The 27,312-nt window shown below is 31.0% G+C and overlaps 3 protein-coding genes and 1 long non-coding RNA gene across 6 annotated transcripts; 3 read left to right on the top strand and 1 right to left on the bottom strand.

Annotated features, from left to right (window-relative positions):
• The first annotated feature begins 307 nt into the window (after positions 1 to 307).
• On the top strand, positions 308 to 2,665 carry LOC114164072 (HVA22-like protein a). The gene is made up of 5 exons (XM_028048558.2): positions 308 to 581; positions 724 to 750; positions 1,123 to 1,245; positions 1,871 to 2,117; positions 2,218 to 2,665. Exons 1-5 carry the CDS (start codon positions 526 to 528, stop codon positions 2,263 to 2,265), a joined length of 501 nt encoding a protein of 166 aa, XP_027904359.1. The 5' UTR covers positions 308 to 525; the 3' UTR covers positions 2,266 to 2,665.
• A 1,907-nt stretch (positions 2,666 to 4,572) lies between these two features.
• LOC114164071 (microtubule-associated protein RP/EB family member 1A-like) lies at positions 4,573 to 9,380 on the bottom strand. 3 transcript variants are annotated; one of them, XM_028048554.2, is made up of 9 exons: positions 9,273 to 9,380; positions 8,881 to 9,012; positions 7,976 to 8,044; positions 7,805 to 7,891; positions 7,030 to 7,136; positions 5,870 to 6,009; positions 5,677 to 5,753; positions 5,280 to 5,393; positions 4,573 to 5,004 (listed from the first exon to the last, which is right to left on the bottom strand). In XM_028048554.2, exons 1-9 carry the CDS (start codon positions 9,327 to 9,329, stop codon positions 4,825 to 4,827), a joined length of 963 nt encoding a protein of 320 aa, XP_027904355.1. In that variant the 5' UTR covers positions 9,330 to 9,380; the 3' UTR covers positions 4,573 to 4,824. The 3 variants fall into 3 exon arrangements, with proteins under 3 accessions (XP_027904355.1, XP_027904356.1, XP_027904357.1); XM_028048555.2 differs by having other exon boundaries at positions 5,888 to 6,009; positions 9,273 to 9,378; XM_028048556.2 differs by having other exon boundaries at positions 9,194 to 9,344.
• Positions 9,381 to 18,302: 8,922 nt separating this feature from the next.
• LOC146883491 (uncharacterized) lies at positions 18,303 to 20,369 on the top strand. The gene is made up of 3 exons (XR_014984376.1): positions 18,303 to 18,763; positions 19,332 to 19,458; positions 20,139 to 20,369. It is a non-coding gene; the product is annotated as an uncharacterized LOC146883491 (long non-coding RNA).
• A 2,721-nt stretch (positions 20,370 to 23,090) lies between these two features.
• On the top strand, positions 23,091 to 24,966 carry LOC114163371 (small ribosomal subunit protein uS4y). Its single transcript, XM_028047645.2, has 3 exons — positions 23,091 to 23,265; positions 23,359 to 23,740; positions 24,596 to 24,966. The coding sequence occupies exons 1-3, from the start codon at positions 23,238 to 23,240 to the stop codon at positions 24,777 to 24,779; spliced, it is 594 nt and encodes a 197-aa protein (XP_027903446.1). The 5' UTR covers positions 23,091 to 23,237; the 3' UTR covers positions 24,780 to 24,966.
• Positions 24,967 to 27,312: the final 2,346 nt, after the last annotated feature.

The raw sequence follows: 27,312 nt of genomic DNA, 5'->3' as shown, positions 1-27,312 counted from the left end.
TTGAAAGAATATCGAAGTGTCTCTCGAAGTTTCACTTGTAATTTCCTCTTTCAATTATTTAATGTCTAATACCTTTAAAACCTAACAGCTAGGTGCGTCTCACGTCACCACATGACGAACATCGTATACCAAACTTTGGGACTTCAACATATAAAACCAAATTGTAAATATTCTTAAACAAAATTATCCTAGTTTTCTTATTTACTGGATAAACAAAATACAGATTTTCAACATTTTTTCTTGAAAGCTACACATTTTTAAGATATAAAACACAGTTACTTTTATATAATATTTTTGTCATAAATATTCAAAAGTTGTAAAAAGTATAACCTTTTTTCTCTTGAAAGAATAAAAATTATTGATTTCTAATCCAACGGTGTGATTGAATTCACCTGAAACACAGAAAATTTTCTTAACTTCGCTGCTTTGTTCTCTCTCCTTGTGTCCAATCGTAAGTGCAATCTCCAATCAAACTAGTTTAGTTTCATACGCAGACACGCCCCTTTTAAAACAGAGGAATCCAACATGGGAGCAGGAAGTTTCCTGAAGGTTGTTCTGAAAAATTTTGATGTTCTTGCTGGGTAAGTTCTCTTTTTTTTTCTACTTTTCTTGCTTTTACCGAACCTCTGTAAAACACACTACTTGGAAATTATTATGTTCAATCTGTTTTTATTTTTCTCATGACTGATGGTGATATCTTTCGCTGTTGGGTTTCTCTTGCAGGCCTGTGCTGAGTCTTGCGTATCCTTTGTAAGTATACATAAGACATGTTAAAAGCTTAGGATTCACTCTATGTTTGGTTCTAAAAGTTTTCTGTAGTTTGGTTTTGTTATTTTTTTAAAGCTAGTGGTTTTATTTCCACCCTTGTATTTTGTTTTTGTTTTCTTTTTAAATATTCGAGCTTCGGTCTATAAAACAAACATTTGATCTGCATACAAAGTTTGAGTATTTTAAAAAAACATGGGAACTAAAACCAACGATTGATCCATGGTCAATGTTTTCTTTGAATATTCTAGTATTTTAGGAACTAAAACTGATAACTCTTTTTCTGATGTTGTATATTTTGCTCGCTCTTGTGATTGATCCATTCATAGTCTCTGATTTCTGTGAATAATGTCTCAGATATGCGTCGGTTAGGGCAATTGAGAGCAAGTCTCCTGTTGATGACCAGCAATGGCTCACTTATTGGGTTCTGTATTCCTTGATCACCCTCTTTGAACTTACTTTTGCCAAAGCTCTTGAATGGTAATTTTGCCTTTGCCTTTGCCTTTCAATCCTTGTTTTGGGGGTTTTCTTCTTTACTTAACCTGACATGAGTACTCAATAAACTTTATGAGAAATCTCAGATTTTGACTCCTTATTATCACATGGGCTGTTACTTATTTTGGATTTTATTGATTTTGAGCAAAGTTATATGACAATAACTATTTAAGAGATGTGTTCATCACTGCTTACTAGTTGTCATCGTAGCTAAGTTTACCAGCAATATAATTCATACTACACTGTTACCCTTTGTGTTGTAATAAGTGAAAGTGTTAGTTGCAGTCTCCAATCTTATTATCTAAATGTCTACAATTTGTGCTCTGTGACATGGAATATGGAGATCAAGACACAAATGAAACTGCATGTTAAGTTTGGTTTTGCTTTGAGCGTTCTGTCAGTGTATTTTTTTTCAACTACTAAGAAATGCAAATGTGAGAATAGAAAAAGCAGAAAGCGTTTGTATAATTTCAGAAAACCTCAGAAGTACTTGGTGTAGCTTCTATATTTAGTGAGATCTGCATTTGTGATGAATTTACAGTGTGATGGTTGTATTATACTCAGGGAAAATACTAACTACCTGTGATTTAATTGTGTGAATCTACTGCAGGATTCCCATTTGGTCATATGCAAAACTGATCCTTACAAGCTGGTTGGTCATTCCCTACTTCAGTGGTGCAGCCTATGTTTATGAGCACTATGTTAGACCTTTCTTTGTCAATTCTACTGAGAACGTTAACATCTGGTATGTTCCAAGCAAAAAGGATTCTTTGGGGAAGCCAGAGGACATGCTAACTGCGGCAGAGAAGTACATTGAAGAGCATGGAACTGAAGCATTTGAGAATCTTCTTAACAAGGTATTTCCATGTGTAAAACTTGGTTTTTGGTTTAAGGGTTAATTCTACATATTTATGCTATCTTCTGTATCTGACTAACAGTGCCATCATCTCTCTGCAGGCTGGTAAAACTAGGAAAAGTAGCAAGCATGCAAATGGAAGCTATTGAATGATGAGGGAGAGTTGCTTGTACATGTTGCCTTAACTTTTTTTTTCAAGTGTGTAACTACATATATCAGTTTTAGTCATCTATGTTTTGTCTCTTCACTATATCAGCCATGGTGTGTGTCAAACTGTGGTATATAGAATTGTAGAATATATATGTGTGTGTGTGTGTGTGTATATATATATATATATATATATATATATATATATATATATATATAATGGATGTGTAATACAAATCAGTTTGTTACTTTGTTTCATTTGTCACACTGCTACTCACTACCCAAACCCTTCTTAAGAGGAAAATAGTCAAATAGGTTTTGGTCCAAACTATGTAACATAATGAATACTTTGTTGTTTATGAGATGATGTGTGGTACTAAAATATTACAACACTTAAAAGAAGATGAACGGTGAAGTGTCACTATTACTTTTTCTTATAGTTGCAAGCATTATTTTCAAGTGGAGATAGATGGCAAAAATTTTCCTTCAAATCAATTTAAATGGTAAAGTGATGTTGTTTTGACTATTGATGATTCCTGTTTAAAAATGTTAAAATCTGATTTACAAATAGAAATGAAAAAAGAAGAAGATAATTTAAGGATCAAATACAAATGTAATAAAAGTACTCTTGAAATTATACTTTCATAAAAGCTTATTGTTATTATCAGGTTCTTTTAATTTGTAGGAAAAATTATGTTCTCCTAGATGTTGAATAACGCTCATACACCTCTCTAGTTATAAGATAGATATTTATAAATTTTTACTTTCCTGGTGTTATTTATAAACAGCATTCACCTTCTTTATCTTTTAATAACGTGTTATTTTATTTTAAAATATCATAGTGGCTAAAATTTAAATGAAAAAGTTACGAAAATTAAAAATTAAATGTTTAAAATATAGAAATTTTTTTGTAACAAAATTAATTATTTAATTATTACATATTTTTGAAAAAAACATTATTTTAATATAAAAAATAAATATAAAGTATAATATTAAATCTATCGACTTTTTTGTCTTTAATACAATTTTAAATATAAATATAAACAAAAGACATACAATTATTACTTTATTGATAGCATAAAAGGCGTAATCGACAAGAGTATGGTATGTTAGAAACTTATTTTACTTGTAATATTATGATGGTAACTAATCCAGCAAGTTTTCAAATCCAACAAGTTTTCATTTGTGATAGGAATCATCCAACAATTTTTCACATACGATAGGAGTCAAACATGAAAGTAAACATTATTTATGAATCCTTAGAAAGTTATAAGAATATATTTTTTGTATAATTAAATCAAGTTATTCTTTATTTATAAAAAAAAAACTATTTTAAACCTTTAGTTTTCATAATTTTTTATTAAATTTTGATCAAAGTTATTTTTAAATAACATAAGAAAGATGACTGTGAATTCATTAAAAACATATAAAATGATAGAGAAAAAAGAAAAAACATTTAAAACCAGTATCCTTTTATTAAAATATAAAAAGGAGATATATGTATTTTAAAATCAGAATAGTGTTCTTTATTGTGGGCTTGAAAAGGAGCTTGAATCTCTCCCAATTAAAAATAATTTAAAAAAAAGAAAAGCAAAGCTTCCACAAAATTCTATTTGAATCATGTAAGCTTATCTGTTGTCTTTATAACATAAGAATTGTTCTGTTTTGGTTAATCTTTTGACTAAATATTGTCAACTTTTGAAAAGAAAAAACTTATTAATTCTTGTCCAAAATAATAGAAAAACAAACCAAATAACTAACTAACATTATCACAATTAAATTATTGGAAAATGTTTACATTAAGATCACATCAAACTTCAATACCTTAACCATTAATTCATTTCTGCATCAAAATTCTGGTGACATTGGATAATGGCATCAATGAATTATAATAACCTATAAATTTCAAATACAGTACAGACATTTCTACTTGGAATTTGAAATGTTACTAGTATTAACATCTTCATGGTCAAATTCTTGAAACCAGTCACATTAACCATCTCAAGGCATAACAAAAGAAGAGTTACAATAACCTAGAAGTTCTCATATACAGTAGATTTCTCTACTTGGGATTTCAAATGTTATTGGTATTTGATTAGTATTATTATCATCATCTTGATCAATTTCTTCAAAAATTAAAAAATCAGCCACAGTAATATCTCAAGTGGCAAAACCAGTATAAGATTTCTTGCATCCTTTTAAAAGTAAAAGGAATCCATTTCATTCATAACTATAGATAGTGAAATACATCAAACTTAAAGAAAATTTGGAGAGGCTCCAACAAATAGGAAAGGGTTGAAACATATCCATTTCAAAAAAAGTTCATTGAAGTTATTTTTTAACAGATATCAAGGACAAGTGAGATTAACTCTATTGGAAACATCAACCAGAATATTTGATTATCCATCCAGGTTTACAACAAGAAACAAAAGATCCATAAAACTACAGCTATGTCATTATGGCACTTCATGGCCATGGCATGGAGAAGGATAACTAGTCTCAGTCATCACAGATAGCAGTAACTCCAGTTCATACCAGCCAGGATCATTTTGTAAGAGTAATCAGGTTTTAATTTCATCTTCAACTTCACCTTCACCTTCATCTTCACCTTCACCTTCACCTTCACCTTCACCTTCATCTTCAACACCATTGATGACATCATTAAGGTACTCTTGAGCTTCATCTAATGCTGATCCTTTTGCATCAGCCGCATACAAAATCTTCTTAATTGCCAGAGACATCTGCGTAAAAAAATGGTAACAAGGGAATTAATTACTTTTGCAACTTCACTGTGCATGAATGCACAATTTACTACCGCTTTAGGAATAGATTGTTTGTAAATATATATATATAGAGCAGTGATTGGTTTCCATTGTAAATATATTATGCTATTTTATGTTCAAATTCAACATAGGTAGAGATGGGCATAACCACACAGGAAAGTAATAGACCTTTCAAATCCATTGTGAATAAAAATAACTAAACTACAATGAAAGCCTTTCATTAGAATTCTTACAGGATCATCCTCCAGTGCTGAAGCCTGACAAAGAATTTCTATATCCCTTAATTTTGCGAAGTAAAAGTCTCTTTCTTTTTCCAAGTGATCCACTGACTGTTTGAGATCACAAACCTGAGAAACAGAAAATAGAAAACAAATGAAGGAGAAAAACTGTAAAGGTAAATAATTTTGCATTAAATTATTATGTAATAAACTTTCAACAGCAATACCACCACAAGACCTAATAGATTGTCATGCCAGGTCTCAGCATGCATATATTGCATTGTATCAGGTGCAACAATTAAGAAAATCAACAATGTCTAAACCTAATGTTCACAGTCATATATATATATATATATATATATATATATATATATATATATATATATATATATATATATATATATATATATACCTGCTTGGACAAAGCCTGAATATCAGCTGAAGCATTAGCACCGTCTGCTCCTCCACTCGACCTCAATTGCTTGGACCCTACACTCAAGGGGAAACAGAAAAGGATGAAAGGTTAAAATTGTAATGCAGAAAAACCTGTATGAAAAAGCTGCAAAACAATTGAAATTCAAACTCAAAGACACCCATAAACAAACCAAATGTTCTGTTCATACTGAGTGAGTCGCCTGAACCAGGATGATTCATAGTATTTGTTTGCAGTGATTTTGATCCCTTTAGACCCTTGACATTTCGGTTTCCACCCTTACTATTCCTACGCTCGACAGGATTATAGTTCCTAGAAAAAAAATGGAAAGTAGTTGATAAATTATACTGACCAGAACATATATGCATAGCCAGTCTAGCTTAGTATTTCAAACCCAAATATCAGTAATAATGAGTTTTAAAATAATGAAACCTATTCTAGAATAGACCAGCAGTGAATCACAAAAATACAGCATCATTATTAAAATAAGTAAATAAATAATAAGGACTAAAGAATAAAATACTAATTTGAAATAATTAAATTAAAACCAAAGTCAAAACAAAATTTCAAACCCTTTTCAGTTTCTCTCTATCCATTGAACTTTGCATTTCGAAATGTATAATAATTACACTCCATATGGAATTCCCCTTTAAAAGTACACGAACAGCAACAACCATGGCCAACCATCCTTATAAATAAGAAAGATATATGGTCCCAGAAAATCTTTCCACTTATTTTCAATACCAAGTCCGAACATCTCATTCTATTTTGGACATTGTGGCTATGAACTAGCGTCAGCAAGTGGCTGGTTTACTGTATGCCAGACTTCATATGTAGTACAATGAGATCAGGTTTATCATAGCTCTTAATGTTACAGATGAGCATAGTCACCCAAAAAATTAAATGGCCCTCTTTCAGTAACATCCATAACACAACTACAATCACACACAAACAAACAAATAAGTAACAAGATTGCAGAGTCATTTTGTGAGTTAAAGGAATACCTTCCTCGTGTTCCTCAATTTTTTTTATTCTATTTTGATAGCATAAATGAACTTACCATGTGTATAAGCCTTCAAGAGTGTTCACTGTGCATAGCAACTGAAATAGCATTCTTTTGAGAAACTAATAAAAGATCGGGGTTTTCATTTTTATTAATTTAATATTTGTTAACTTAGTAAACATGACACTTTATTTATTTGACAACAGTATCCTACTTAAACTCCATATGCATATTATCACAAGAAATGATAGAATTATGTATTTCTTGAAGAAAAATAGTAACAGAGATCAAAAGCATTAAAAGATTGTAAAAGAACTCAGAAAGCATACTCATTCATAATGCCTCCATTGACAGAATCACAATAGCGTTTTAGCCATTGAAGGAACTCCAAGTTGTCCAAAGGTCGGCCTTTAACAAGCCTTCCAACTTCAATATGCTGCAACAAGGTAGTCAAGAGTCAAGTTAGCCCAATATATGAAGGCATCTACTATTAATTGAGTCAAAGTATATACAAGTTTTCAGTCCCAGTTTTCTCTTCTTTTTTTTCTGTTAGTGGGAAAGTTGAACCCACAACCTCTCCCTACCCTTCCTTCTAAACCTGCCAAACCAATCTTACCTCTCCAAATTGTTAACCGAGGATCAAACCTACGATCTTTCCCTCCCTTTCCTTCCATTTAATCACTAACCCACCATATCATTCCAATTATAAAATCAAGATGGAGAATTCACACCCTGGCATAGAACTTATGCAACCAGTGAAACTGGGATTGCATAGCCCAAAAAGTAAGTAAAGTGAGCAATAAACTCTGAATGCATAACAAACCATAGAAGTAATACCACAATAACTGCAGTCGAGGGAAGAGGAAAAAATAATAATAATCTCACAAATGTGGAATCAAACCATTATATTTACTCCTCGTTAGAACATGTAAGTCTTGATAAATTGTTTACCAATGGTGAATCATTCCATTCAAAGTTAAAAATCTTAAAGATAAGTTATTTTAATACTACAATAGAAGTTTAAGAACTCATCCCACTGTTATTATATCTTGCTTTCTTATTTACAAATGTTCTGCTTAGTCTTGTGATGAGAAGAGCACATACCTTCTCAATTTTCAGCTTGTTGAACACATCCTGTAGAACTTTGTAATTCTGAATCATATCATACTCTGTTTTTGCATCAAAATTCACCTAGAACAACAAACTCTCAAGTTTTCAAAATTAATCTTCAAGACACCAGAAGAGCATAAAAGAAGTATGAGCAAAGTCATGTACCTTGTGCATTGGAACAACCCCTGGATATGTCATGTCCATCATCTGGCATTGTACAGCGCCAGATGCAGCCTGGCAATAAGGATAAGAAAGAAGCAGGAATGAACAAAAAACTAAAAGACTTTCATTGTAGATAATAAGCTTTTGCATTAGCTAATAATCTTTTCTGTCATTATTTATTATGAACTTCATTGAGTAATGAAATAGAATCATTTCCCAAATTTGTTCTTCAGGAGAGAGAGAGGACAGGGAAAATAAATCAGACAAGCTTGGTGCAAAAGCAATGTTAGCTCCATTCCATGGGATGCTCACACTTTACCACACCATTAACAGAAGACCAATAACTTTGAATATTTTATTCCAAAACCCACAACATCCAACGAACAGATCAAACAACAGCTGACTGTACACACAAATCATCTGGTTCACATTCAAAACAGCATTCTCGGATTCCAGCATAAATCTCAGAATTTGTTATTCAACCACATTTGGCAAAACCATCAAAGAAAACTCCACCCATAGCATTTCCTAGAAAATCCACAGCAAAACCAGATTCCAATTCTTTCAAGAACCCTAATCCTTCACCATCATAAAAAAACATATAGAGATAGCATTCACGAGGAATAAAAAATGCCAATATGTATGAAAAAGAGAGTAATAAAACAAAGCTTATTACAAAGTTTTTTCTTTTTTAGAGAAATATGAAATGCAAAGAAAGTATTAACAATCCCACAAGATTGAAATTAAAAAAATAAAAAATAAACAACCGGTATTAAGATAATGACATCAAATACACCCCAATAACGAAAACAAAAGAAATAGAGAAACCACATTTCTGTATCAACCCCAAAATCATTCTTTTTTTATTTTCTTCCAATGTTGACACAAACAAGAACCAAGAGGATTACCTCCTCAATGCGAGTGAGGTTAAGTTGAAGGCGATTGTTGATCCAAGTGAGAATCTCATTTCTGCCGACAAAGTATGCGCTATCCATCATCCCTATACTCGACGCCATTTGTTTTGAACGAAAAATGAGCACCTACAGCAGCAACAACCCAATGGGAAAGAAACCAACAATCACGCTTCTGGATAAAGGGATCAAGATTCTGGGGGTGAAATCTGAGGGTGGGGTTACACGTTTAAATCCAAATTTCAATCTTTATTTTCAGAAGAAAAAAAGAAACAGGAAAAACGGAAGAAAATGAATTGAATGAACGAACGGTGAAGAATTGATTTGATTCTTCTGCTCTCAAAGGAAACAGAAACCGGAACAGGACAGTGGTCACAACCAAACCGTACCCAAACAAAGAGAGAGAAAAAGAGGTTCTTTATCACATTCTCTTCTTTTCGACACATATAACGTTTGCTAAATTGTTAATGCGATGGCCACTCTTGAAGTGGGAAACCCGTTTTTTAAAATATTAACTAAATAATTAATTTACTAATGGGTAGGTTTACTATTATTTTAATATTTCATTTACAATCTTACTCCACATATTTTATATTTTTATATTTTCTTTAATAAATACATATATTTCATAACGCCGTTCCAGTTTAGTGCCAGATGGAATGATATGATGACGTTATGTGATTCTTAATCATTATATCCGTACACAAGTTGTGAGAGTGAAAATCACTTCTATCAACATGTGTTATCACAGTTTCGTTTTTTTTTTTCTTTAAATTAAATTAACTCATGAAAAATGATCTAATTTATGTATATGTAATATTTGAAATAACATTAATTATTATCATTATTATTATTATGTTAGAGAACACTACTAATTTGTGCGTATGTTTAATGTATTTGATTATATTAATTATTGTTGATTACTACCACCTACGGTTAGAATCTGTATCTCATGTTAAATTATTTGAAAATTTATTAAAATCTTTGATTTTTACAAAGTAAAAAAAAATTATATATATTAGTGGAATATTATATATGAGACTATTTTAGGAAAAAGCGGCAATGGTGTGAGATTCTTGAGATGTGTTGTCTTATTCCTCAAGAGGTAATAAAGAAATTGCGGGCCCTCACCGAAAAAGTCTTTTATTGGAAAAAAGTTTAACACAAAGGACAATGAGAAATCTTAATTATAAGATTATTAGTTGTACAAAAGCAACAATTCTAACTTATGAATACTCTTTTCTACGTATATGGTAAAGGTACTTTTCTAAACGTTTGAAACCTACCAAGGAATCAAGCACTCTAAATCTTAAGTCTTCTAATAATGTAAATGTGAATACAAACCAAAATTATTTTCTTGTTTTTTGAATTGTTGTTCAACTTAGGTAAAGAGAATAGTTCTACAATGATGGATAATAACAAATTTGTTAAAACAGATAAATCAAAAACACCAAACATTGGCCAAATTCGTTGTAATTTTTAAGATATGGGTTTGGTACAAACTTTTAAAAAGGAAACGGTATAAAATTGGAATGTTTTTAATATTAAATTTTGTTTAAGCGAAAACTATCATTTAACTTTTCAAAAACGGTAAATGGTATTGGTATACAATTCAAAACTTATTTATCTTTGTATCTTTAAAATTTCATTACCTATTTTCTTAAGTTTAAAACATTAATGTCACGATATTTGTTATATTAGTTCAATGTTTAGTCATACTTGTTATCTCTCATGTTTTTATACCAAACATTGAATAGGATTAATATTTATTTTACTTTTATCATATCCAAAATTCTGTGTAACTTATTAAATTTTTTGGAAAATAACTGACTTATATTTCAAGTATTTGTGATTGAAAATATGCTAAATGTCACTTTATGGATTTAAAATAGTGTATTTAAATACAAACTTGAGTACAAGTTTTAGATTAACATAAGATCAAGTTAAATAAAATTCATTACTCATAATTATATTGAAATTACTCTGAATATGATCTGTATAACGTTAAACCAACCAGGCCATTGAATTTCATATTGAAAGAAAATATATATATATATATATATATATATATATATATATATATATATATATATATATAACAATAATGTTTAACTATAAACTTCGCCTTCATCTTGGTTCAATAGCAGGCCAGTATCTTCTATAACCCAATTAAATCCTTCTTAAAGCAAATTAGTTTTTAAATAAAAAGTTTATGAAAACTAATGTAAAATATTTAATAATAATACACGCAAGTAACTAATACATATTTATATTATTTTTTTATGAATAATAATAAAACGTTATAAAAGTGAATCAAGGAACCAAAGTAAAATCTGAAGTAAAATAAAAGATATTTAGCCGTAAAGCTTTATTTTGTTTTGTTTCTGATTTTATACGTGTTTGTGGGTTGAAGGAAAAACAATCATGAATTAAAAGGCACAATGGATCAATGACTTAAGGTTTTCGACATCTTGAAAGCATTTTTTAAGAAAATTAGTTTCATCATTCGACAATGTTTATCGTTTTACCGTGTTTGTTTTAAGGTTTAAAGAATCACTTTGGTTTGGATTATTTTATTTAGTTCACAGATCTACCAATTTCATTCCTTCTATAGTATATGCGTTAAATATTAGAATTGGTTTGTTACGCAATAAGAATAAAAATATTATAATTTTTCTTTTGTGTTGTTTGAAACATTGAAGTATTATAGTTTATTTTATTGTTAAATGGTATGGCATTGAAATCTTGGGTCCATTGGTATAGTTATGTCCCTCTTATTTTAATATTTTGTAACCATAGTGGGTGAGTTAATATATATTTCCACTCTATACCTAGTAGGAACCATCTTCTTAGGGACTCCCAAAGTGTTACATAATTTTAATTCATTCTTTAGATAATTTTTACAAAATGGTGTTTTCTAAAAATGGAGATATTATTAGAACTCCAAGTTAGAGTTACAAAATAAATTAAAATAGTATTAAATCATCATCTATTATATATCACCTTGATGATATATATTTAGTTACGAAATATTTTTTACCTATTCCGTAGTTAATTCTTCGTTAACAATTTTGTTGACAAATTAACTATCAAATTGTTATGGAATATTTCATAGCTAAATTCAAGTAGTTCTTTAGAGAGAGATACAATCTCTTGTTATTGTGTGACTAATCTATCGTTAATCTCTCATCACCTCAAATTAGAAAGTTATATAATTTCTAAATAATTTGTTGTTACTTTCTTGCAAATTTGCTCTAGCTAATATTTTGTAATTTTTTTTTCTTGTTAATCCATAACTAATTTGTCACAATTTTGTTCACGTTAATATGTAGCTAATTTGTCATAATTTTATTCTTACTAATTCATTGTTAATTTGTTGAAATTTTATTATCGTTAATACGTAGTTAATTTGTTGCGATTATGTTTTTGTTAATCAATAACTAATTTGTAGCAATTTTTTTCTCTAATCCGTAGCTAATTTGTCGCAATTTTTTTTCTCTATCTGTAGTGTCGCAACCGGAATTGCGACGGAACGGCGAACCAAAAAAGAAAACGGGTTTAAAAAGAGATGTGGAGTCACCACCATAGTTATTTCTGGAAAACTATGGAAAACCATGAAAATAAGACAAGTCTACAAAAAACAAGATTTCAATCCAGGAGTCGATTACGCATAGGGAAGGTGTAAGCACCCTACATCGCCCGTCCGAGGGCGATACCTTTAATTAAAAATGCAAAATTGATGTGATTTTCAAAATGTTAATTTTCCCCAAAAACAATGAAACAATATTATTAAAAAGAAACAAAAATATTTTTTAAGTTTTTGGGCCCGACAAGAATTGACCTTAATGGTTTTACGTATTCTCATTAAAAATGAGAAATCAGGATTACGTAGTTCTTTAAAGAAGATATTTGAAAAACTATTTGAAAAATGATTTAATTTTTGAGAGGTGAACCTGACAAGGACTAGCCTTGCTCCTATGTATCTCAGAGGAGAATCAAGGATCACGTAGTTTCCTACGTATCTTAGAGGAGAAGGATCACATAGTTCTTAAAAGACATGTTGCTTGGAAATGTTGATATTTTTGTTTTGAAATTTTTGTATTTTTTGGTATCTTTGAATTAGTTGAAAATATGTGTTACACGACGCGAGCGGTCGGACAAACACTAAAAGGGAAAGAAAACTATTTTTTGTATTTTTAAAAAATAAGTGTCACACGGTGCGAGCGACCGGACAAACACAATAAAGAGAATATTTTTTATTTTTTCTATATTTTTGCATTTTTTGGTAATTTTCAAATATATTTGTTTTTTTTTTATTTTTAAATAAAAATAAATAAATAAATAAAGGGATGAAATTGTTTAAGAAAAATAAAAGTGGAAAAAAAATGAGTGATTAGTGGAATGTACATGAAGTAATAAATGAGGTGTGTTTATTAAAGGTAGGGTGCAGCAAGTTAAGTATAAAACAAACCCAAAATAGGAAACAAGGATATAGGAGGTGCGTGGTTAACACGAAGGTGTATGAAGTAAATGACGGTCCAGCCCACAAGCCAAACCTGTAGTGTATGTAGTAATCCAAGGAGTACAACAAGCAATTGACACAGTCCATATATGGGGGTGGTGCAGAATAGAAAGAAAGGGGTGCACGAGAGGTGGGCTCAGACGTAGCATGTGGAACCTAAACCCTAACTGCTCAATAATCAGGAGCCAAGCCCTCTCCCTCTCGACGTCCGCACGGGTCACTGCCGTCGAACCTCCAGCTAGCCACACCTCCAGAGCTCGCCGCCGCCCACCTCCAGACGGCCGGTTTTATCGCCGCTGCCATGCTCTTGACCGAGACCGCCACCGGCGCAGACGAGAAACTCGCGATTTCTTCTCTTCATTCATTTTTCTTGCGCGAGACAGACCACTTCTTCCCCCGCGCGACCACAAGACGATGCCAATCCTCCTCACGGCTGCGCGGCTCTGCTCGCCGGAGACTGGGATCAACGATTCCGGCGGCCGTCGGCGTCTACACCGGCGCCCATCCATCTCTAAACCCTGATTCTCTCCTTCCGCAAGAGAGAAAAGCGCCCTATGCCCTACGATTCGCTGCCACCGTGCCAGCCACCAAGACTGGGTCCGCGAGCACCAAGGAAACCAGCCCTCCGGCCGCCGCGACAACGACTGCTTCTGCCCAAGACTCCGACTCGCCGGCGGCTATGCCGCCGGCGATTGTTTTTCCTATCGTCTTTCTGTTTTCTGTTTTTTATTTTGGTTTTATGCAGGTGAGTGATGAAGATGAACGAAAAAGATGAAGATGTAAAGAGAAGTTGATTGATGACGGAAGAGAAACGTGATACTCAGGTGATGACTTTCGTGTTGTGAATGCAAGGGTTGAAGGTGAAGGTTGACGATGATGGAGACTGAGGGTCGGGATTCGAATGAAGGTGTTGGGGTTTGGAAAATGACTTAAGTCGAGTGAAGGTGTAATGGATGGTGTGTGAAGGCTCTGTACGATGAAAAGGTGAAGATGAAAAGGTGAAAATCGAAACATTGAGAAAGAGAAGATGAATGTAAGCAATAAGCGTGTCAATCTCTGTTTTTTATGGTGTTTTATGTAGGTGCGAGATGCAGATGATGGTGAGCTAGAACAAAATCTAGCTTATGAATGTATGAATGGAGTTTATGAATGTATTTTCTGTTTCTTTCTTTTTTTTGTTGCAGTTGCAGGAAGGATGAAAACAACATTCAAGTAACACATTTAATTCATAAAAACACATCTTCATAATGAACAATCCAACAGATAAACGATCCTATACAAACGCCAGATCAGTTCACAACAACATCAGTGATGTATATCAGTTATGTTCATGCTCAAGTGTGTTGTGAAGTGTACCTCTTGTAGATCCTCTTCAATACCTCTAGCTTTCCAATGATGTTACTTTTGTTGTCACTAGTTTCTCTAGCTCCCTTCTTTGCAATCTCCTTTCTCCCTTTTTGTTGCTTTGTTGCTCCCTGTGATAGAATTTTGAAATTCCCTTCTCTCTTACCAGTTCGCTCTGTGAAAATGTGAAACCATGTCCCCTCTTCTCCAAGGAGTTCTCCCCTTTTCAAATGGCTCTCCTCTGTTGTTATTACCATGCCAGTTTCCCCTTTCATCATACTCTGCACAAACATTCTGACATGACCAAAAGCACAAGCCAGGATGCCTCCCAGCCACCCTATCAGTGTGGCTACGTCTGCTGTCCGCTGCCATGACTGCCGTGGGTATCACAGCGGTACACACAGATACCCAACATTTCTGTTTGTGTGCTAAGACACTGACATTGATTAAAATATGAAAATGAACGTTTTTCTTTGCATGGGGAGGGAATGGTCAGCAGAGGACAGTTGACTCTTATTCTCTCTATTTTTCACTTTTTCATTTTCGTTATTTTTTATTTTCACATATCTTTTGAGAACGGAATAAAAAAGTAAACAAAATATTATTAAAATTAAAACCAAAATCAAAATTAAATTAAGATAAAATAAAATAAAATAAACAAAATAAGGGAAACAAGATTAAATAAAATAAGACAAGATGAAATTAAATTAAAGTTTAAATGAGATGAAAGTAAAAGTAGGAATATGTCTATACTCAAATTAATGTTCACTTTTTTTCTATTATTTCCTTCTCTTATTTATTTTTAAAGAAAATTTTTTATTTTTTATCCGGACGAAATTCGGTGTTAACATGTAGCTAATTGCTTATAAATATTATTTTGTTAATTACAATTGCTTCGTAATTATTCATTCTTTAATTCATGATAAGTCATGTTCAACATGTGCTCATAATGAAAAGAGAGAGAAAATGAATGATTCACAAGAGTGTCTAAACAACTTTGGTATTTGCCATACATATTCAAAAAGGAAATTAATCATGCAATGATTAAAGTATTTCCAACAAAAATGTTAGAATGTATCGGGACAATTATAATAAAAACAAAAATTTGTATTCCTTAAGACACATCTTAATTCTTTTTTCTTTAAAGCAAACAATAATTCTCTCTAAAAGATTGCATTTGCTCTTGTGTTTACTCTTAAATTTGTTGTTGCATAACTGCTTGCATTTTTGCAGGTGCCTTCATTTGTGTTTGCATTAATGCTTATAGTGTTTTCACTTGCTCTTGCAAATTAGATATTTTTGTAGTTAATATAGTGATTTCTTCAGTTATCGGATATGGGTTGTTTTTAGAAAAGGAGCATTCAACCGTTAAAGATGAAACATGTGGATTAATGTTGTGATCAATGTCATAAACTCTACCTTTCTTATTCTCACCCCCTGTTTTTGTCCAAACATCAGAGTCAACTGTAGGATGTTTTAATGTGTCTTTCCCATATTTTTCAATCATAGCATTTTCATATAATTCTTACATCAAAATCAATATGTTAGCAATATTATAAATAAATAATTTAAAATTTATAGAATAAATAAATACTTACAATAAAGCTTTTTTGCTTTGTTACACACATATTAACCATGTTTTCTTTCATGAACTTTGTTATATAATTCACCATAAGACATTGGACGCTTATATTCTTATTCCTCTGAAAAAAAATTACAACTCAAGACTCGTATACCTACATGTAATTCAAGAAATACAAATTATATTCGTGATGAACATATATGTCTTTTTTTGTTGTGTGATATTTCTAATTTACCGATCTCATAAAGCGGAACAAGTTGTTAGTTTGGTTCTTACATTTTACGTTGTATTAGAACATATAAAAGCTTAGCTAAAGTCTTTGGCTCTTACAAACATAGAATGTTCAAGCAACAATAAGTTAGCTTGGTATATGGCAAAAAAAAGTTAAAGACTGTGATGTGTGATCAATATTGAATCTTCCTACATAAACTAAAAGATGCACCGAATGCTTAATCTTTTTCTTTTTAATATTGACCATCAGTAAGCCGCCTATTGGGATATTCAAGTGCTTCATTTGGAAAGCATTGTGAGAGGTGAGAGGTATTAAAGCTGGTAAGGAAAGGATTTCAAAACTACTACATGAGGTAAGTTGTTGGCTTATTTGAAATAAATACCAAAATGATGCCAAATGTCACATTTACATTCTTATTCCAATTTAGTTTATGTTTCAATTTTGATTCACCTTGGAGTCACTAATGGTTGTGACATCCTTGAACACGGTAAGTTTTCTCTTATATATCCTAAGACTACGTAAATTTGATAATCTTTTTATGTTGAATTTTATTTGTCTACTTTAGAAAATTGGTTATGAAAAGGCAACCATAGTTTTGACCAAATATTAAAGGTGAAACTATCACATTATATATATAACATAACTTAAATGTGAAAAGCATGAATACCATTTGTTCAAGTCTTGTCCAAAACTTCGTAATCCTCCTATGTGAACCATGACATCATATGAATTCATCTTCAAAATCTCATAAAAACTAAACAAGAAAATAAGAAAAATAAAAGCTAAATGAGTAAATCAACCAAACCAAGTTAAATGAAAATTCATTTTTTATAAGCACCAAAATATTTTCTATTTTTTTAGTAAAAATAATAATATGTTGTCAAGAAAATACATGGGATTTAGAAAATTTTGGAGGTGCAATAAAAAAACGTGGAGATGCAAGAATAAACTCCCTTTTTTATTTTGAATTTAATATACAATTTGAAAATGTTTCAAAATATAAATTTTATATTTCAAATTTCACACATTAAAATATAAAATAAAAAATGCATTCTAGATTATATATCTTAAAATATAAAAAAAAAATTATTTTAAAATACAAATTCTTTATTTTAAATTGTACACTTTTTATTTTGTACTATGAAAGGTAAGATATCTATACATAATACAATTGAAGGGAGCACAAAAGGAAACTTCCAAAAAATATAATTTAAAAATCTAAAAATAAAATTTACTACAACAGGAAAATATATGATGTGGCAAATGTGGCAGCAAATAAAGAGGTAAATGTGGATATCTCACCTGTAAAACACACCAAAAACACTGCATTGTAATCTAAAAAATAAAAACCCTAAATCATGCGAAACTGAGCTCACTTTTTGCAATGCCCATTTCATCTCCTCTTTGTTCCAGTTTTACTGCTTAAAAGAGATTCTATTTTAGTTTTTAATCTTTCAATATTTGTATCTCAAATTTGTAGAATGAACTCTCTTCTCTTCATTTTTTCCATCCATTTTCTACTTTCACTTCTAATGCATTTCTCTTTTTTTCACTGATTTCGGTCTTACAGGTTTCTTCATTTGTTTTCTTATTTTCAGCTTTCCATTTGAATTATTTTCTATATCGGTGATTGATTTCTTTATTTTATAGTTTTCAATTTCATATATGGTCCAAATTTGTGATCCTTTGCCGTGTTTTACAGTTTTGTATTTGAGAAGTTTTTCAACTCAGTTATTGAGCATTGTGCTTTCGTCTCTCACACATCAATGACCTTTTTCAAATATTTTGAATTCAAAATTTGAATTTGAAATTTGAAATGAATGTTTCACACGTGGGATTACTGTTTCCTATTTATACATCTTTTCACTAATCTAAAATTGTTGTATTCACTTAAATCGGTATGTCACGTTTTGCAGGAACCGATGGCAAATTTATTCTCACATTTTATTTAATTTCGTAGGAAACCTAATTACCTTTGATTTGTTCAGGCTTTTGGGATTTATCTGATGCAATGATGGAATCGAAGGTGGTCAATACTCATAGGATGCCTACTTCTTCTTTGGCGATGACTCTACTCGTGGTATTGACAAGGCCATTCACACATTAGCTGTCTCCGTCTCCTAGCTTAATCAATGGAGAATCCAAATTGTCAAAGAAACCAAAGGCAATTTCGTTACCATATGCTTACCATTTCGTTACGGTACACACAATGGTAGATGTTGATAATCTACCATGTTCAACCTTATGCTGTTTTCCATGTTATAGATTGTTTACACAATATTGATTGGGTGATTAAAATGTTAATTTTCGATTGATGACCCTTGAATTTGTTATTTTGGCCATATTGCAGAAACTAATTAATGCATCACTACGACAACAAAACAAACTGCAAAATTTCTCTCTTTATGTTCCCTCTCACATTTAATGGTTCATGTTCTATTTGGACTACTTCATGTATTAATTCATTTATTTGTTGTGCAAGTTTTTGACTGATTGAGTTCAGATTAATGGTGGAGAGAAATTTAAGGGACATACTCAAAATATCTTGAAACTATGTATGAATAATCTATTTTTCTTTCGGGGTCTCTTTTGACTAAGTCACCAAACTCTACATTGTAGGGAAAATGGGTTGCATGGCTTGGGGGTTTCAACCATGGTTTTGTTGCTTTCTGTGCATACGAAAATGAAAGCCCGTTACTGCATAATCAGTTGAAAGAATTGATGCTTGGTCTTGAACTAACAAGTTTTCCATTTCTTTTAATGATAAGCCTCTTAATGGATTTGAGTCTATGGAAGAGCTTTACCATAAGGGTTGATAGAAAGGGTCGAAAGAAGGATTGCATATGAAGGTTGGGTGCCACAACAATTGATCTTGGAACATCCTACTTTTGCTTGGTATGCTTTCTCGAAGGGATATTTTTGTTCTACTTTCTATTATGTTCCGCTGTGCCTGCTTATTCTTTTTGGGTAAGATAAATGTAATGCACATGTGGATTTTAATTATAGGTCAATGTTGTATCTGAATGCAAGGCTATCATTATTGAGCTCTAATTGAGAGAATAGGATCTGTGTTGTTGAACTTCAATTGGGGAAATAGGAACCTATTCATAAACCTCAAAGTGAAGGCATGTGTCATGGATCAAGTTTATAAGCTGGTATCTTTTTTTTTTTCTTTTTGAACAAAAGAAGAAAATCCATGACATTAACTTATTACTCTTCATATATGAAATGTTTGAATTGAAAGTTTGACAGTCCTCAAAATGTTTGCTCTATTAGATGAACTGTATTTGCTATCTTTTGATTAAGTAATCGATAATTTAGCAGATAAATCTAATATACTTTTTGGCCTGCTCTTTATTCATATGTTTGATTGTTGCAGATAATGAAAATGCAATTTTTGATTTTGAGGTTCTCTTAAAGGTGCAATTTTTTAATTATGGAATTGCTATTTTGCAACTTTATGATCGAGAGTTTTGGTTCTTTGTTTTCTTCAAATTTATGCCTAACTCTACCTGTTTTAGTGGCAGTGTTTGTGTTTACTCACACACTAATCAAGTAGACAAATGGTTTTGCAGGCTCTGGAACAATATACATTTATCTACCTATGACATCACAAGTGCAAAACCACTCCCTGATCTCTATTAATGGACAATGATGTTGTGGCTACTATCATTTTGAGTACTGCAATCAAAGCTTGCTATGTTGAGTAGATCAGTGTTATTCCTAAGTTACAGGGCCCATGCTATAGATGAACAATATCATCTTAGTATGAGAAAAACATTTATTGATTCAAATCATTGATACAAAGGGGAAAGCATACTTAAAGTAGTCTCTCTTTAATTGAATTTGACCAAGAAATGAATGTTGCTAGGATATGTGTCTACTTTAACTTTATTCCATTATAGTAAAATTGATTTGATTATTTACCAACGTCTAATTGACTCTTTCTATAATTTTTACTACACAGTGTTGGGATAAAGCAACTAATAATTTTTAAGGAGAAAATTCAACCTTCTTCTAACTGCTTTGAAAATTTGTTGATATTTTATAAAATTTTGGTGGGGATGAATATTTTAAAGTTTCAGAACAATTCTTTGCATAATAGAAGTGTGTTTTGTTGATATTTTGTAAAATTTCGGTGGAGATGAATATTTTAACGTTTTAGAACAATTCTTTGCATAATAGAAGTGTGTTTAGATTTTAGTTTAATACTCAAAAGTAGTTTATATAAAGTAGTTTACATGGAATATATTCATTTCAAAATTCACTTCACATAAAAGTATAGGTTTTATTTTTAGCTTTAAATGAGCTAAACTTAATTCATCTTTTAAAAAAAAAATTATTATTTTTCATCTCTCATAGACATTATGAGTTTTTATTTTAAGGAATAAGAATAGAAAATAGAAGGATTTAATTGATTTTTTTTATAAAGTTATTATTGTTATAGAAAAACAAATTTCATATTAATTACTTAAGATAATGAATTATAAGATTATTTTTAATTTAGTTTTAATGAAAAATATATATGAACTGAAACTAAAAGATAATTAATTAAGAAAAATAAAAATAATATTATTAAATTATTTAAAAAATATATATTCAGTTATATTTATTAGTTCTTATTAGTTTCGAGTGCAATATGAGTTTGAGGATTTATGTATTTTCAACCTCTTTCACTACTAAATTTTGACTAATGTTACTTTTAATAATTATATTGAAAAGTTGATTTGATATTCGGTAAACAAAAAGTAGGGTTCATCTCCTATTGTATAAGTTTAATAATAAATTTTAAGAAATAGTTTGTGAAATAATATTTAGAAGAAATTTTTTGAAAACATTAATTATAAAATAATACTTTTAAATTTAATATAAACAAAAATAAATATATTTTACTCATCATTCAAGTTAAATACTAATTATAAACTTTAACATCAAATCCATTGACAATGTTTATTAATACTTTGAATATATAAAAACTAAAATCCTTTTAATAGAAATTAAAAACTAAAAATTAAAAAATTATAGGTTTATTGTAATATAATGTACAAATATGAATTTTATAATATAATTAAAATTATTAGGTTTTAATAAAATAATATAAGAATGAAATATACATAAATTTTATATATAAAGTATTTTATATTTAATTAAGGCAATGAAGAAATGATTTAAAATGATATTGACATATATTTTATATTTTTATTATATTATTTTTAATTCTTATGAATTAATTTATCTAATTTTTTCAATGATATTTTAGAATGAATACATAAATTTTATGAAATTGTTTTAATTTACCAAATTATATATATATATATATATATATATATATATATATATATATTATACAAAATACAAATATTAATTTTTTTTACATATAATAAAATAAGAAAATTTAAATTTATTTTACAATCAATATTTTTACCGGATAATTTTTCAGTAAAAAAGTCAAAAATATCTTTTTTATATAATTAAAATATCCAACTTAGTTATAAAGTATTCAAATAAAATTTAATTATTTTATGATTAATTTCTAAAAGTATTGTAAGAAAACAATTATATACATCTTATTTTTTATTATAAAATATTTAAAATTTTACTTTATAAAGTTAAGTCTTAAACAACATTTATTATTTATATATATATATATATATATATATATATATATATATATATATAACAATAAAATAAGTATAGCATAGAAATCGAAAATCAAGTGGTAAAATCAATGAAAAATATTATATTTCAAATTTTTATGAATATAGAAAACAAATTTAAAATATAAAATTTTAATAATAATAATAATAATATAATAATAATTATTATTATTAAATTTAATAATAACATTATTATTATTAGTAATATTAGTAGTATTATTATTATTAGGAATATTAATAATATTATTGATAATTATAGTTTGATATTATTAACAGTATTATATATATATATATATATATATATATATATATATATATATATTTCATTACATTATAAAAAAATTAATATTAAAATAATTATATTGATAATGAGTGATAACACTATTATTGATAATTGTTTTTAATTAATATGTTATTAAAAAAACAAAAACAAATTATTATTTTATATTTGTCATATTATCTAATTTATTATTTAAATATTATATATATATATATATATAATTATAGCACTCCAATATAATTGCATAAAAAATATTTATTTAAATATAATAATCATAATAATAATATTAACTTTTTTTAATTTAACTTAAAAAAAATAAAAAAGGACCCGCGTTTTAGTGGAAGTGGAGGAAGAAGGTAACGTGGGCGTGGGGGTAGAAGGTAGAAGGTAGAAGAAGAAGAAGAAAGAGAGGATGAACCTGTGGTGAAAGAAAAATATGGAGAAAGAAGATAAAAAGGTAAATGAGACATTTCACAATTTGATAGGTACAGAAAGTAATGTATAAAGAAGTTGCCTAATAACACTTCGTTTGGGCCTAATATTTAAGTGCTTGTGGTGCCTAAAGAAGTTGGGCCCAGACTTGTTAATTTCCGCGAAGGTCAAATAATAGGGGAATTAGGGTTTTTGTGATGTAAAAGGCGAAAGAAAGGAGACAGAAGATCTAGTGTGAGGTCGGAAGAGCGAGCAGAGCACAGGAGCGGTAGGAAAAAACGGCAGCGCCGTAGAAGAGAAAAACCATGGTCCACGTTTCCTTTTACAGGAACTGTGAGTAGATGAATGAACTCTCTCTCAGAACGCCGTTTTGTGATGTCCGAGAAGCGTAACAACACCATTGATCTCTTTTGTTTTGTGTGGCAGATGGAAAGACGTTCAAGAAGCCGCGTCGTCCGTACGAGAAGGAGCGTCTGGACGCGGAGCTGAAGCTGGTCGGAGAGTACGGACTGCGCTGCAAGAGGGAGCTGTGGAGAGTGCAGTACGCCCTCAGCCGCATCCGCAACAACGCGCGTAACCTCCTCACTCTCGATGAGAAGAACCCTCGCCGGATCTTCGAGGGCGAGGCTCTCCTCCGCCGCATGTTCCGCTACGGTCTCCTCGACGAGACCCAGAACAAACTCGATTATGTCCTCGCACTCACTGTCGAGAACTTCCTCGAGCGCCGCCTCCAGACCCTCGTCTTCAAGTCCGGCATGGCCAAGTCCATCCACCATGCTAGGGTTCTCATCAAGCAGAGACACATCAGGTCCTTCTCCATTTCCAAATTCTCTCTTGTTTTCGTATCGATTTTGTTTCTCGATACCTGTTTTGCTCGTCACTACTAATTGTATGTTTTCAGTATTCGATTGAGACTTGTTTTTCCAGAGTTTGCATTTGTTAAGTTGTAGGATTCTTCTAATTAATTCGAAAATGCATATATAGAGAAAAAATGCAATGATCCTGATAGCATTTTTTTTATAGTTTTATGTAGTCAATTATGTGGCTTAATGAATAAGTGCGTATCTTGTGAATTAGGTTATATTTGAATGATTAAGTAATTATATGACAAGGAAATGATGAGAAAAGTGAATTCATTTTCTTTTGTGAATTAAAATGAGCTTAATTTGCTGCCAAAGTTCGTTCATTGTACCTTCTTTTTGATGTACAGTTTTTTTAAGAGAGCTTTTCCAAATAAGCTCAAAAAGCAACCTATGACTATATTGTGAGGTGTATTCGGAAGTTCTCACAAGCACTTGTATAAAGTTTTACAAAACCGTCTGGTTAGACAGAATTGAGAGTTGCACTTGCATCAAGTTTTACAAAATCCTCTGTTTATCCTGAATTGAGATTTGAACTTGCATAGTTTTACAAAATCCTCTGTTTAGCCAGAATAGAGAGTTGCACTGTATCAAGTTTTACAAAATCCACCGTTTAGCCAGAATTGAGAGTTGATGTATCTATCAGCTTTCTATTTTTTTGAATTTTTGAATTCTTCTAACTCAAAACTTCATGTTTTGCAATAACTGAATGATGATGTATCAGTCCAATTTTTTTTGTTGTGTATGTATTACATGCGCTGTTGGTGAATGACCTTCTTATGGTGTTATTTGGGATGATGCAGGGTTGGTAGGCAAGTGGTGAACATCCCATCGTTCTTGGTCAGGGTTGACTCACAGAAGCACATTGACTTTTCACTTACAAGTCCCCTTGGTGGAGGACGCCCTGGAAGAGTGAAGAGAAGAAACCAAAGGGCTGCTGCTAAGAAGGCCGCAGGTGGAGATGGAGATGAGGAAGATGAGGATTAAACTATTAATTATGTCTTTCTCTACTGCATTTACACCTTGTGTCACCTTTTACCTTACGAGCCTAGATTATGGTTTTTGATTGTTATACATTTTCATCCTCGGTTCCTTGTTTGAGAAAACATTTTGTTTGACATATTATGTTTTTTGAAGTTATATATTTTAAAGTATCAAGATTTTCTTTAAATAATTTTTCTGACCTTCATTTTCACCTGGTATTTAGAACATCGCAATCATATCTAGTATAGGAATATTCAGTTATAGGAGTATTTAGAACATCACCTGGTCTGTGTTGTTCAAGTTTCATAGGGATTATTTTTGAAGATATTAAGCAGGAAAAAATAGGTCGTCAATTATAGAAATTGGGTTATAGAGATGTGAGTCATTTACCTCTAATCTACAGCTAGTGTTTTTGCTTATACCAAAATCAGATGCTCACTGTATTTTTGGTTGCTCATCCACTAAAAGGTTATAATTTAGTTGGTCAATGCCCACTATTTTGAATCATATAACATGTAGAACCCTAAACCAACCTACCCATAGAATTTAACTTGCTTTAAATTTTTCTCAACCCGTTCTTAAGAAGTTTGGCTTGGTATTTGTACGAAAACTGATATATTTATTAACAAAAACATCAAACCTCACATCAGACCCTTAACAATGATGCTGTCTAATCACATCATACTCTCAACCGGAAGAGTATATTGAAGCATACAAATAATGTAAGGAAATGGAAAAACTATTGAGAGCTGTATAGAATCAGCGCCAATGCAGGACCCTTTTTCTGCTATTTTTGTTTTTTATTTTTCGCATTTGGCAAACTCGTTTTAAATTATTTCTGATTTTTTAAATTTTTTATGAATTAACCTATTAACTTTATCCACTTGAACTAGTGGAGCTTGGATGGTAATTTTATTTGGCTCACCGGTTAACTAACTTTCGTTCATCTCCACTTGTCAGCTTGAGGTTATGCTCTTCTCTTGGATAAACTTACATATAAACATTTTTAGAGGAGAAAAAAAAATTAAAATTGTGCACAATTTAAAACTAAAAATTAAAAGTTTAGAAAATTTGTATGAAAAACCGCTACAAGATATGTTTTTAAGTTTTGTGATCTAGGGTTTAATTTTTCTTTTCTACAATTTTGTTGTTCATTCATTAATCTATACCTTTATTGTTTTTCTTTTTCACTTTGTTGGTTAGTGTTGTATAGTAAGCTAGTTAGTGGCCTGTTGATTAATTTCTTATAATAGTTTTATAAATAGTAATGATGTATTGTGATATATATGTGTGAAATGCACATTTTATTATCGGTATCCATACATCTTCTTGTTCTCTTTTCCTTTTGTGAGTATTTTAATAAGTAGTTTTTAAAGCTATTTTGTTGAGGATCTATATGTGATGCCCACTACCTTGTGAGGTATTTTGATGTGTGAGAAACCCTTCCTGTGTGGGTTTTATATCTGTTTTTCAAATCTTATTGGTGTGGAATTAAACAAAGTTTAGAGTGTGAACAGGTGCTACAAAGGTACCAAGGGCAACTATCACAGAATCTAAGAAGAAAGATTGTAAGTTTTTTTTCTTATCCATCAATGTGTGGATTCTACCAATTTTGAGAAGATATCTCTGGCATATTTAGCGAATGATGCTTGGAATATTTTGAGCAAGTCATATTGAAGCTCTAATCAGTAGAAGACAATATGAGTTGCTATCCACGCTTGACCACGAATTAGTAGGGGATTACTCTAATACAACTCAAGTGCTAGTCAACTCAATGAAAGCTTAAGCTTGTGGTGAGATGTTTGTAGATAAACAAATAATTGAGAAAGTTTTAAGGACATTAACTCCTCGATTTGAACACACTGTGGTGGAAATAAGGAATCCAAAGATCTTGAAAACATGAAAGTGAAGGAGCTGTAAAATTCCTTTATCTTGTGTCTGGATGGAGCATTTCAACAATGCTGAAAAATTGAAATGCATTATATTTGAATTGCTTGCAATTTAATTCCCTTTATTTTCTAAATAACTTGTTTGGATAAAGAAATTAGAGTATCTTACATTTCAATTTATTGTTTGGATAAAACAATTGAATTTCTTGTGAGATAAAATTTCATTTTAAAAATATTTATTTTAAGCTTAATTATGTTTTGAGTTCATGATAAATTTAGAAACGGGCTCGACAACCCAGATGGATCGGGCGAACCCGACGACCCAGTTGGGCTAATTCGACCCAACGACCCAGACAGGCTGACCTGTCGGGAAACCCAAACGGACTAGACTCGCCCGACTAGTCTTCAATGTTGGGTCGGCTTGACCCCGGCTAGATCGTTGGGCCAATCAATAAAACTTGGGTCGTCATGTCGGTTGGGCCCGTCTAGGTCGTCAAGCCCGTTTATGTCGTCGGGTTTGTCTAGGATATTGACCTGGTTAAACTTGTCAGGTCGGCGGGCTAGTCAAGTCTGTTTGGGTTGTCGGGCTAGTTGGACACATGCGGGTCGTTGGGCCCATTTGGGTTTTCGTGTCGGTCAGTCCTGTA

Source organism: Vigna unguiculata, chromosome 9 (assembly GCF_037176805.1).
Source record: "Vigna unguiculata cultivar grain cowpea cultivar isolate G323 ecotype 2 chromosome 9, ASM3717680v1, whole genome shotgun sequence".
NCBI classification, from domain to species: Eukaryota; Viridiplantae; Streptophyta; class Magnoliopsida; order Fabales; family Fabaceae; genus Vigna; species Vigna unguiculata.
The sequence above is the reverse complement of the archived record's forward strand: the minus strand, read 5'-3'. Positions and strand labels throughout refer to the sequence as shown.

Bases quoted from the DNA above. Each gene is read 5' to 3' on its own strand.
- LOC114163371 (XM_028047645.2), top strand. From the start codon at position 23,238: ATGGTCCACGTTTCCTTTTACAGGAACT. The intron at 23,266-23,358 runs GTGAGTAGATGA...TTTGTGTGGCAG, and splicing joins CGTTTCCTTTTACAGGAACT to ATGGAAAGACGTTCAAGAAG. The intron at 23,741-24,595 runs GTCCTTCTCCAT...GGGATGATGCAG, and splicing joins ATCAAGCAGAGACACATCAG to GGTTGGTAGGCAAGTGGTGA.
- LOC114164071 (XM_028048554.2), bottom strand. From the start codon at position 9,329: ATGTGTCGAAAAGAAGAGAATGTGATAAAGAACCTCTTTTTCTCTCTC. The intron at 8,045-8,880 runs GTAATCCTCTTG...CCTTATTGCCAG, and splicing joins ACCTCACTCGCATTGAGGAG to GCTGCATCTGGCGCTGTACA. The intron at 5,005-5,279 runs GTAAGAATTCTA...TTTTTTACGCAG, and splicing joins CAGCACTGGAGGATGATCCT to ATGTCTCTGGCAATTAAGAA.
- LOC114164072 (XM_028048558.2), top strand. From the start codon at position 526: ATGGGAGCAGGAAGTTTCCTGAAGGTTGTTCTGAAAAATTTTGATGTT. The intron at 582-723 runs GTAAGTTCTCTT...TTTCTCTTGCAG, and splicing joins AATTTTGATGTTCTTGCTGG to GCCTGTGCTGAGTCTTGCGT. The intron at 2,118-2,217 runs GTATTTCCATGT...ATCTCTCTGCAG, and splicing joins TTGAGAATCTTCTTAACAAG to GCTGGTAAAACTAGGAAAAG.